The sequence below is a fragment of the Microcaecilia unicolor genome, chromosome 1 (genome assembly GCF_901765095.1).
Source record: "Microcaecilia unicolor chromosome 1, aMicUni1.1, whole genome shotgun sequence".
Taxonomy (NCBI): Eukaryota; Metazoa; Chordata; class Amphibia; order Gymnophiona; family Siphonopidae; genus Microcaecilia; species Microcaecilia unicolor.
In genome coordinates this window covers 129,598,020-129,610,802 of record NC_044031.1, presented here as the reverse complement: position 1 = coordinate 129,610,802, position 12,783 = coordinate 129,598,020, and the positions used below count along the sequence as shown (strand labels likewise).

General features: G+C 42.9%; 1 protein-coding gene across 3 annotated transcripts in view; it reads right to left on the bottom strand.

Moving 5' to 3' along the window:
* AKAP9 (A-kinase anchoring protein 9) overlaps positions 1 to 12,783 on the bottom strand; it is a 547,514-nt gene that overhangs the window by 422,462 nt on the left and 112,269 nt on the right. For all 3 annotated transcript variants that reach the window (XM_030200158.1, XM_030200166.1, XM_030200175.1), the window contains one exon: positions 5,240 to 5,325. In XM_030200158.1, coding sequence (XP_030056018.1) covers positions 5,240 to 5,325 — 86 coding nt within the window. The remainder of the gene's footprint in view (positions 1 to 5,239; positions 5,326 to 12,783) is intronic.

The following is a 12,783-nucleotide window of genomic DNA, read 5'->3' as shown; positions in this document are numbered from 1 at the left end:
AAAGTCCACCACCCTAACCACTAGGCCACTCCTCCACTCCCTATCTGCAGAGAGCTCAAATTTCGAGGGCTACGCCGGAGAGCGGTTTACTGGTACAGCCCAGGATTGGAGACCATGAGCTGAACCTTGAACTGGAAGTGTCTCTAAGCCCCAACGGAAGGGCTCCTCCTCCCCAACCTGTGGGAAGCAGTTCCCCGTTGGCAGCGTCCGCTGCCCCGAATACCAAAGCGTTATGGGGCAGACTTGGACGGGAAGTAGTTATAGCTATAGCGGAGAACCAGGGAGGCACTACATATTTCTCCCTGCCAGCACACACGGCGGAAAAATCGAGGGAGGAGAAACGAGAGACAGTGGAAGGTGAGAAGCATGTTTCACATCAAGAAGGTGAGGATATCTCATTTGCAAAACGCTTTCAAAAACCACAAGAAGTGACACTAGATAATTTGTGGCAGTTGATTGCTGAAATGGGGAAAACTTTATGTCCCCAGATGAGGAAAATAAGAAATGAAGTTGTGAAAAGTCAAAGAAACACAAATGATCTGAAAACAATTACAATAGATTTGGTTAAACAAGAATAAGACTCCTCACAAATGCAGACATTACAAATGACAATGCTTAAAGACCTGGTTAATTTGAGGAGAAAATCAGAAATGTTGGAGAATAGCTCAAGAAGCAACAATCTGCGTTTTATCAATTTTCCACGACAACCACTAATTTCTCCTACAGAGATGTTGAAGAATTATTTCAAGGAAGTTTTAGAGATAGAAGATAAAGATATACCACCCTTTTCGCAGGTTTTTTATATCCCTGCGAAGGGTATGGAACTTCAACAAAAGAATAATGTACAAAATGCTCAACCACTTGATGTTTCAGCTTTGCTTGAAATGTCAGATACGGAACAAACAACTGCCACTACTTTACTGGCTACAGTAGCGTTACCCTCAGATAAGGTCTGGATTTTAAGGAAGTATTTCCAGAAAATAGAAAAAGATTTTCGTGGTTTGCAAACTCGTGTATTTCCAGACCTAGCGAGGGAAACACAAAAACGAAGACAAACGTTTTTGCAAATGAAGCAGGAGTTACTCCAATTGGGAGCAACATTCTACCTCAAGTATCCATACAAATATTTAGTTTCTTATCAAGCAGTGAAATATGTTTATTTTGATCCTGTCCAATTGTCGTCTTTTATAACAGCTAAAAGAGCCCTTATTTAAAGATAGTTGAATAGAAACATGTCTGTAACTCAATTTGATTTAAAATAATTATTGTCTACTTTTTTCGTTATCTCCAATATATGGAATCTTGGACTCCAGCTGTGGACTTATATGAAGCTATAGAGTTTTTCTTTGTGTTTTGAATTTATTCAATATTTTTGTAGGAATTGATTGTAATAGCAGAATTTTTCTTTCGCAAGTGATATGCTTGTGTAATTGTTATATAAAAATGATAAATAAATAAATAAATAAATAAAAAAGAAATATAACTGGGAGAAGGGCAACAGTCACTCAGAAGCACATGGTTCAGAACAAGGTATCTTTAAAGGATATCAACAGTGAAGACAGGGCATCCCGATAGCAATGTTGCAATAAATACCATAGTAGAACAGGCGACTTTAAATAAAGAGCAGACAAATTTTAAAGATTGCAAATTATCACCATCAACTGCTGAGCATGTCTGAAGTGTCTATATGCTAATGTCAGAAGTCTAAAAAAATAAGATGGGAGAATTAGAATATGTTGCACTAAATGAAAAAATAGAATAGGCATCTTTGAGACCTAGTGGAAGGAAGATAACCAATGGGACACTAATATCAGGGTACAAATTATATCATAGTGGCAGGGTAGAATTATCCCCCAAATTCTATATAGTGTGACTTAAGTTGCAAGCACAAATTTGGTTGTATTCTGGATCAGTGTGTGAAACTTAATTGGCTTAACAAGCTAATCAGTGCTTTAATTAGAATTTATATGCACAACTGTTTAAGCATGTTCTATAACGTGATGGGCATAAATTCTAAGACACAGATCTGAAAAGGATCAGCGCTTTAATTAGAATTTATGCGCACAACTGTTTAAGCATATTCTATAAAGTGATGTGCGTAAATTCTAAGACACAGAAATGAAAAGGGGCGTGGCCATGGGCAGATCATGGGCGTTCCTTGAATTTGCGAGCTGTGTTAAAGAACATGCCCGTTCCGCGCACAACTTAGGCATTCGCACTTACACCAGGTTTTCATTGGTGTAAATGGCCACTACTAAATATAGTTGCAGAAAATGGCCATTAGGTGTATTCTATAAACTACGTCTAGATTTAGGCGTATTCTATAAACCGTGTCTAATTTTAGGTGTTGTTTACAGAATATGCCTTGGCGTATTTTTTTCCGTGCCAATTTTTCAAGCATCATAAATAGAATCTAACCCTGTATGTTAAAAGAGGAACTTGAATCAAATAGGCTAAATATTCTGCAAGACACAAAATGCACATTGGAATCCTTATGGATAGAAATTCTATGTGTAAAGGAGAAAATAGTGATAGCAGTATACTACCAGTCACCTGTCCAGAACAAACAGTCAGGTGCAGAAATGTTAGCAGAAATCAGGGAGGCTAACGAACTGGGTAACACAATAATAAAAGGTGATTTCAATTCATCAGATACTGATTGGAGAAATGTAACATCAGGGTATGCTAGGGAGATAAAGTTCCTACTAGAAGAACTCAAGGACGGCTACATGGAGCAGCTGGTTCAGGAACCAGGGAGAGCAATTTTAGACTGGTCCTTACTGGAGCACATCATCTAGTGCCGGAGGCAATGATGCTGCGGCCACTTGATAACAGTGATCATAACATGATCGGATTTGATACAATAACTGGAGTTATTATAGGAAATCCAATATGTTCTTTTTCAGAGTTAAAAGCTATGATACAATGAAGAGAATGGTTAAAACAAAACAAAACAAAAAAACCAACAACCAAACAAACAAACAAAAAAAAAACAACCCACCTTAGAGAAACAGCTGCAAAGGTCAAAAATTTGCATCAGGCATAGATGCTATTCAAAAATACCATCCTGGAGGTCCAGCCAGATATATTCTACCTATTATTAAAAAGGTGAAAGGAAGGCCAGACAACAGCAGGCATGGAAAGCATGTTTCAAATCACACTCTGCATTAGATCTTACTGTTAAGTGAGATTCCTGAATGTTGTAGAACGATATTTGATACAGAACCAGACTGAGATGTTTTATGCATTGTTAATGGATGATATGGCTGAATTATAAAGGCTGTAGACAGGTGTTGCTTTCAAGATGTCTAGAGAGAATATTTATATGGATTTGCATACATATGATCTAAGAATGAGACTAATCGTACAGCCTGGCTACCCTGAAAACCAGACCTGTTTCTGGCAGTTGACTGGGGCTAAGAATGTTTGTCTGATCTGGATTATATGGGGATAATTCTAAAAAAGTGCATCTATTGTTAAATGCTTAGAAGACACCTAGTCAATAAAGAAAAGTGCACTTAACTTTTTTAGGATACTAGTGTAGCAGGACAAAACGTGCCTACAGTTTATTTTAGGTGCAATCGCTTTCACCAGCCAACGAGCTGGTGTAAATGCTCGTGCCTAGTTTAGCAAGAAACACATGTAAATTATAATTTTCTTTAATTTACATGCATAATTTTAATGTACACGTATAACTGTACACATCACCCAGGCTCCCCCCATGTTTGCCCATCTTCAAACTATGTACCACTGTATTTGGATGCCATTTTATAGAATACTAGTAAAAAATGCCCGTTTCGGAAACCAATGAAACGGGCGCTAGCAAGGTAATCCCCCCCACCACCACCCTCCCTCCCTTCCTTCCTTGCTCCCTCCTGAGTTCCAGACCCCCCTCTGTCCCTCCCTTTCGAGTTCCACACACCCCCCCTGCCCCTGTCTCCTTCAGTTGGTTGCGAGTTTCTTCTTAAACCTTGCAGTGCTGTCCCCGCTGCTGTCCCTGAATCTCCCAGCTGTCGTCGGCGTACATGATGCGAAGGGGAGCGTGTGAAACGGGCGGTAGCAAGGTTTTCCTCGAGGGCGGCGCAACTGCGAGCGTATACCTTTACTCCTGCCCCTGTGTGGCTCGCGGTTTTGTGGAAGTCGTGCCTTCCCCGGGCCGCCCTCGACGTCATCGCGTTTTGAGCGAGGGCGGAGCTACACTGCAGGCCAGCCAAACCGGATATCTCCGAGCCTCAAGTTTCCGGCTTGAGGCTTCAATCGAACATTGGAGGTGCCTTTTATTATATAGGATGGGGGGGTATTTTCCTAAGTCACAGTAGTGTTTTTAGCTCGTGGTACGTCAGCTAGAGACTCCTATAGGAATACAGTGGGCGTATTTGGTGTTTACTTCCAACTGATTTGTACCGCGAGCTAAAAACACTACTGTGGCTTAGGAAAAGACCCCCTTTATTCTGAAAAATGGCAACTAAATGCAATGGTGCATAGTTTGAAGGTGGGAAAACACATGGGGGAAGCCTGGGTGATGTGTACAGTTATGCGTGTAAATGAAAGAAAATTATTATTTACAAGTGTTCCTTGGCAATCTAGGCATGAGCATTTACACCAGCTCTGTGGCTGGTGAAAGTGATTGCACCTAAAACAGTAGGCATATTTTGTCCTGCTACGTTAGTATCCTAAAAAGGTTAAATGCACACTTTTCTTTATTGAATAGGTGTATTATAGGTATTTAACAATAGGTGCACTTTTTTAGAATTATCACCTCAGAATCCAGATCAGACATTCTTAGCTCCAGTCAACTGCCAGGTCTAGTTTTCAGGGTAGCCAAGCTATGTTCATTCTTAGATCATATTTACGTAAATTCATAAGAATATTCTCTCTAGACATCTTGAAAGCAACACCTGTCTACAGCTTTTGGAGAACCCCTGGTATAGGTAATTCAGCGATATCATCCATGAACAAGGCATAAAACAGTCTGGTTCTATATCAAATATTGTTCTACAACATGCAGAAATCTCACTTAACAGTAAGATTTACTGCAGAGTCTGATTTGAAACGTGCTTTCTATAGCACAGACCATAAAGTACATCTTGGAGGAGTACTTTAATTCACACTCTCGTCGTCTTCTTATTTGCTAGAAATAATTCAAAACTGTATTAAATCCTTAGAAAATATGCTGTGGGAGCACTACTATTGCGTACAAAGTTCAATTTGTACGTAACACATTTAAGTATAAATCTACCTTTTTAACAGCAGTTGTCAGCTGAGTGTGAATTTCCATCAGACGATTATATTCTTCCATAAGACCCTGCATGTTTGACTGCAAAGCTAGAATACAACGAGAACTTGTCATATTTGTTCTATATAATTGTAACAGGTCCAATTCAAACATTTTACCCATCCTCAAATCCATTTTTACTTAGAAGGCTCAAAACCAAAAATGAATGATCTAATAGCTGAATCTTTTATTCTAAAACCCCTTAATATATCAGATACATACTTAATAGAAAAAAAATCTCAATTCTCCCACTTGCATTGAGCCACTACAGAAAAAGCATGAACTAATCGAAACCCCCTTCCCCTTACAGTTTATAGTGTATTCATTTTTATCTGCCTTTATCCAAAGTAGAGTACAATATAAAATACATAATCATAAAAAAACAATACATAACATGTAAAACATCATCAAGAAAAACAGGACAACAATAAAACGCTTATTAGGTCTATCAATCAAAAAATATGCAGTACAATCTAATCACAGAACTTCCACATAAGCTAACCTAAATAAATAACTTCAGCTGGTAACTGATTCCATTCCCTGGACCCAGCAATTGCAAAAGTTTGATTCCTTGTCTCCACAAAACTAAAACTGCAGAGATCAGGAACAACCACATTGCAAGACCCTTCAGATTGTAATGCCCCAGCTGGAACATACAGCTGCAATACTTGCTTCAAATACCGTGATGAAACATGATGCAACCCTCAACAGATCAAAACCAAAGTTTTACATTTCACCCGCCAAACAACCGGGAACCAAAGTAATGTGACCAGGTGAATCAAAACATGGTCATACCTAGGTATCCCCAACAAAAGGCATGCAGCTGAATTCTGTACAACCTGAAATGCTTGAATTCAAGAGTTAGACAGGCCTTCCCCCCCCCCCCCTTTATCATTAAATCGTAAGTCTCCCACATTTTTCACTGATCTTAAATTGTTTTATATCACCATCTGGAGATTATCATCTGTTTATTAGGTTATTGACCATCCAACTTAATTTCAGTATCTAGAAAATATTTGAACACATCAATTAATTTACCATATCAGAATCCAGAAGATCACTGGTGCTATAAAACAGAATGATTTGTAAATAAATAAATTGTGCCAAAGGAAGGGGGAAACAATATATGCGATATCTTGATTTCAGTAAATAGAAGTTACTTACCTGTAGCAGGTGTTCTCCGAGGACAGCAGGCCAAGTATTCTCACATTTGGGTAAGGACAACGCTGAGATCCCATGACACAGTTGGAAGCTTGATGGGAGGCTTTGTCAACATCAAACCTCTCATGAAACGAACAACTAGAAGCTGTACAAAGATGGGCTTACCTCCTACAAGGAGATAAGCACTGAGATGAACCCTTACAGAGTTGGTTTTCAAGCCAGACTCAGAGAGGTGCAAGAGGTATTCAAGCAATTTTTTCTTAGGACAAGTGAAAGGAATCTAAAGTCTTGCCCTCACACCAGATGGCAAACCTCATCCACTTCAATGAATAATAACTCTTAGTGGAGTCTTTCCTGGAAGCCAGCAAGATGCCGGTAAATCTAAGGATTCAAATTCTCTGTTCTCAACATCCAAGCTGTGAAGGCCAGGGATTGGAGGTTGGGATGCAGAAGGGATCCCTCGTTCTGTGATGAGGGCCAAAAAACATTCCAATCTACACGGATCTTCAAAGGACAACTCCAAAAGAAGAGGAAACCAGATCTGCCTCAGCCAATAAGGGACGATTAGGATCATAGTTCCCCAGTCTTGTATGAGTTTCAGCAAAGTCTTCTCTATGAGAGGTACTGGAGGATACTCATACAGAAGACCCTCCCCCTAATGGAGGAGAAAAGCATCCAACACTAGTCTGCCATGTGATCTGAGACTGGAACAAAACTGGGGGAGATGAATGGCAAAGAGATCACATGTTGAGAGACAACTCATGCGATTGCGAAACCTTGATCAGTCTGTCCACCAGGCAGTTGTCCTTTCTTTCTAGGTATATGGCTCAAAGGACCAGTCTGTGAAGGAGGGCCCACTATCACATCCCCACTGCCCCCTGAAACAAGGGGTATTTTATTTTTTATTACATTTGTACCCCACGCTTTCCCACTCATGGCAGGCTCAATGCGGCTTACATGGGGCAATGGAGGGTTAAGTGACTTGTCCAGAGTCACAAGGAGCTGCCTGTGCCTGAAGTGGGAATTGAACTCAGTTCCCCAGGATCAAAGTCCACCACCCTAACCACTAGGCCGCTCCTCCACTCCGTATCCCCCTGTTGTTCACACAGAACATTGCAACCTGAATGAGAATGATTTGGTTCTGTAGTTGGCCTATGAAAGCCTTTAGAGAATTCCAAATGGCCCCTAGCTCGAGGAAGTTGTTTCCTGAGCAGACCCAGTAACCCTAGGTGTGAAGTCCATCCTTATGACCTCCCCATTCCAAGTTTAACGCATCTGTTGTTAACATCTTCTGAGGAGGTGGAAATTGGAATGGTAGCCCCACAGTCAAATTTGTCTGAATTGTCCACCAGAGAAGGGCATGCATTAACTCTGGAGGAGTCTGAATTACATATGCTAGATTCCCAGCCGTAAGACCACTGTGAAACTAGAGTCCACTGGGCCGATATCAAATGGAGGTGTGCCAGTGGACTGACATGCATTGTTGAGGACATATGGTCCATTAATCTCAACATCTGCTGAGCTGTGACCTGCTTTCTGCTTTGGACAAGCGAGGCAAGTGTTATCAAAACCCCTGCTCTCACTTGTAGAAGAAAAGCCAGAACCTACAATGTATCAAGCAGGGCTCCTTTGTACTCCAATTACTGAACCGGGAGAAGGTATGACTTGGGGTAGTTTATCACAAACCCTAATAATTCCAACACCTGAATAGTAAACGCATTGACTATCACTCCCTCCTGCGATGTGCTCTTTACCAGCCAATCATCAAGATAGGAAAAAGCATATACTCCTGGCCTGTGCAAATACACTGCAACTACTGGTAGACACTTGGTGAATACCCTGGGAGCTGATGTGAGGCCAAATGGGAGAATGCAATACTGGTAGTGGTATTTCCCTATTCAGAATCTGAGATACTTCCTGTGATTGGGAAATATCGAAATGTGGATGTAGACATCCTTTAAGTTCCAGAAAGCATAGCCAATCTTTTTCCTGAATAATGGGAAGTAGGGTGTCCAGGAAGAAGATCCAATAATTCCCCCTTCACATTCCCTTCCCCAAAAGGCGTAAAACAAATCAGTGTCTACACACAGCTAGTGGCATACCGGGGCCCCCAAATCTGGAAAGACTTGGGATTAAGTCTAGACAATTTACACAATTACACACAATACAGGAAACAAGTAAAAACAATCCTCTTCAAAAAATTCCAATGCTAATACTATTCTGTTTTCATGTACCTGAACTGTCAGCAAATGGATTTAAACATACTTGTAATTTTTGTAAGCCGCTTAGAACGTTTTTAGTACAAGCGGTCTAGAAATCCAAAATATAGAAAAAGTAAATCATCCTGAACTTTTTTTTTTCCAGAAATTTTATTAAATTTTCATACAGAAACAAAAATGCACACTACAATGTAGTGTAGAAAGTACAAAATACATGTACATATTGTGCATCCTGAACTTTTCTTTGATCAGGAATTTGTTCAGGGTCCTTAGGTCTAGGATGGGACAAAATCCACCCCCCCCCCCCCCAAATCTTTTTGGACACAAGAAAGTACCTGGAATAGAATCCCTTCCCTTCTTCCCCTGGTGGCATGGGTTCGACCACACTGGCCTGTAGAAGGGTGATTTCCTCTACAAGTACTAAGAGCTGATGAATGATGCTCTCAGTGGGCAATTTGGTGGTCTTTGACACCAATGCAGGGTGTAACTGAGATGGACTATTTGAAGAACCCACTGGTCAAAGGATACAAGTAGCCATTTTGCTGGAAAAAATTCAGCCTCCCTCCTACTGGTAGGCCATCCGGGATGGCCGTGGCTATGCTCTCCTGGAGCCAGTCAAAAGCTCGTCCAGTGCTTTGATTGGGGAGTCAGCTGGGACTTCTGAGGACAGGACTGGCGAGTCTGAGAGTGCTGGACCTGGAGTTGCTGGGCAGAGAGAGAAGGTGGCAGCAACCTACTAGGGTTTGTGATAAACTACTCCAAGTCCCACCTTCTCCCGGTTCAGTGATTGGAGTGCATAGGAGTCCTGCTCGATACACTGCAGGCTTGAGCTTTTCTTCCACAAGTGAGAGCAGAGGCTTTGATAACACTTTGAGAGCAGTAGGGTCGCCGCTGCCTAGGCCCACTCGAAAACTGCCCAGAAGAGTAGGCTGCAACTGGAGGTTGCTGAGACAGGGACTGGATGCTATCAGTATATTTCTTTATGAGGTTAGTGACCTCCTTTCACCTTGTCCTCAAGAAGACCATCTCCTTGGCAAGGTACAGTGGTGGAAATAAGTATTTGATCCCTTGCTGATTTTGTAAGTTTGCCCACTGACAAAGACATGAGCAGCCCATAATTGAAGGGTAGGTTATTGGTAACAGTGAGAGATAGCACATCACAAATTAAATCCGGAAAATCACATTGTGGAAAGTATATGAATTTATTTGCATTCTGCAGAGGGAAATAAGTATTTGATCCCCCACCAACCAGTAAGAGATCTGGCCCCTACAGACCAGGTAGATGCTCCAAATCAACTCGTTACCTGCATGACAGACAGCTGTCGGCAATGGTCACCTGTATGAAAGACACCTGTCCACAGACTCAGTGAATCAGTCAGACTCTAACCTCTACAAAATGGCCAAGAGCAAGGAGCTGTCTAAGGATGTCAGGGACAAGATCATACACCTGCACAAGGCTGGAATGGGCTACAAAACCATCAGTAAGACGCTGGGCGAGAAGGAGACAACTGTTGGTGCCATAGTAAGAAAATGGAAGAAGTACAAAATGACTGTCAATCGACAAAGATCTGGGGCTCCACGCAAAATCTCACCTCGTGGGGTATCCTTGATCATGAGGAAGGTTAGAAATCAGCCTACAACTACAAGGGGGGAACTTGTCAATGATCTCAAGGCAGCTGGGACCACTGTCACCACGAAAACCATTGGTAACACATTACGACATAACGGATTGCAATCCTGCAGTGCCCGCAAGGTCCCCCTGCTCCGGAAGGCACATGTGACGGCCCGTCTGAAGTTTGCCAGTGAACACCTGGATGATGCCGAGAGTGATTGGGAGAAGGTGCTGTGGTCAGATGAGACAAAAATTGAGCTCTTTGGCATGAACTCAACTCGCCGTGTTTGGAGGAAGAGAAATGCTGCCTATGACCCAAAGAACACCGTCCCCACTGTCAAGCATGGAGGTGGAAATGTTATGTTTTGGGGGTGTTTCTCTGCTAAGGGCACAGGACTACTTCACCGTATCAATGGGAGAATGGATGGGGCCATGTACCGTACAATTCTGAGTGACAACCTCCTTCCCTCCGCCAGGGCCTTAAAAATGGGTCGTGGCTGGGTCTTCCAGCACGACAATGACCCAAAACATACAGCCAAGGCAACAAAGGAGTGGCTCAGGAAGAAGCACATTAGGGTTATGGAGTGGCCTAGCCAGTCACCAGACCTTAATCCCATTGAAAACTTATGGAGGGAGCTGAAGCTGCGAGTTGCCAAGCGACAGCCCAGAACTCCTAATGATTTAGAGATGATCTGCAAAGAGGAGTGGACCAAAATTCCTCCTGACATGTGTGCAAACCTCATCATCAACTACAGAAGACGTCTGACCGCTGTGCTTGCCAACAAGGGTTTTGCCACCAAGTATTAGGTCTTGTTTGCCAGAGGGATTAAATACTTATTTCCCTCTGCAGAATGCAAATAAATTCATATACTTTCCACAATGTGATTTTCCGGATTTAATTTGTGATGTGCTATCTCTCACTGTTACCAATAACCTACCCTTCAATTATGGGCTGCTCATGTCTGTCAGTGGGCAAACTTACAAAATCAGCAAGGGATCAAATACTTATTTCCACCACTGTATACCTGCCAACCTCTCCTGAACCACTAGCTCTAGGTCAGAGATATGCAGCCATGTCAGTCTATGCATTCTCATACCATGGCAGAGAGTCTGGACACAATATCAAATGAATCAAGTGCCCCTGGCCAGATACTTCCTGCACTTCAACTGCTTACTAGCCAGCTGGCGAAGCTCTGTGGCCTGCTTCTGAGGGAGAAAATCCATGTCTAAGTGTACTGTGTAAGATTTCAAGTAAATGCTTGTGTAGAGCTGGTAGGACGGCATGCAGGAAATAAGCTTCGAGACCTGATAAACCTTTGTCACGAACGAGTCTAGTGCCTGAGCCTCTTTACCTGGGGGAGCAGAGGCATGAATCCTGGAACTCCTAGATTGTCTGAGGGTGAATTTGACAACGAGAGACTGGTGAGGCAGCTCGACCCTCTCAAATCTGGGAGCCTTCTGGATACGATACTGTGTACCCACCTTCTTAAGTGACCTGCACTGAGAGGGGAGATTCAGTGTATCTTTAAGGATAGGGTGCAATGGTACTGTAACTCCTTCCTTAGGAGGCGACTCATAGTTCAGAACAAATAACATCTCTGCCCTGGGCTCCTCCTCCATCTCCAATTTAAATAGGATGGCCGAAGCCATGTCCTTGACAAAACCAGCGAGAGACCCTCAGGTGGAAATCCGTGTCTCTTGAGGTGGGGAGGGATCAGAAGGAACCCCATAAAACTCCTCCTCTGAGAAATAATAAGGGTCTTCTTCTGAGTCCCATGAGCAGTCCCAGTCAGAGTCCTTACTGCACTCAGACTGGACTGAGTGAGTCTGTGCCTTCCACGGCTCGGTGGAACAACGTCAACACCCCAAAGGGTACTGAGGTACAGTCCTACCCCAGACTTCAGGGAAGCTTCCTCCCCAGACGTTGAAAGCAGTACTGCATGGGCCGATGTCGACACTCTTTGAGGCACCTGTGTTAAGATCTCTTCACGGGCATGGAAGGAGCCTCAGGAAAAATCTGGGGCTGACCCATAGTTGGCACAAGCATACTCAATGCTTGAGCGGAGTACAACTGCCGCATCTGCACCAGCTCCTTCCTGAGCATGGCTCAGTACCGCTCATCGAAGAAGCGTCAACAAAGGCGGGGAAGCCGTGACAGAGGCAGCCTGAGAAGGGAGTCTGTGCCAAACCAAGCAGGAACCTTGCTGCTCAAAGACTTGCACACCAACACCTCCACCAAAGAGGAAGAGTGCTCCTTCCAGTGCCGGGGCTTCTCAGGTACAAGCAATGCCAATGCCCCAGCACTCCTGGCACAAAGAGGACCAATACTTATGCTTTTGAGCTTCCCCCAATGCTCAGCATAACAGTCCTTTAGTGCTGACGAGGACAGCAATGAACTCATATGTGCCCTCGGCATCAAATCTGATGATGACTGGTCCCAGTGCTTACTTTCAGCGCCCGATGTCATGAAAGGTGGAGACATCCTCAATGCTGGTGCTGAAGTCTGAGCAGCCACC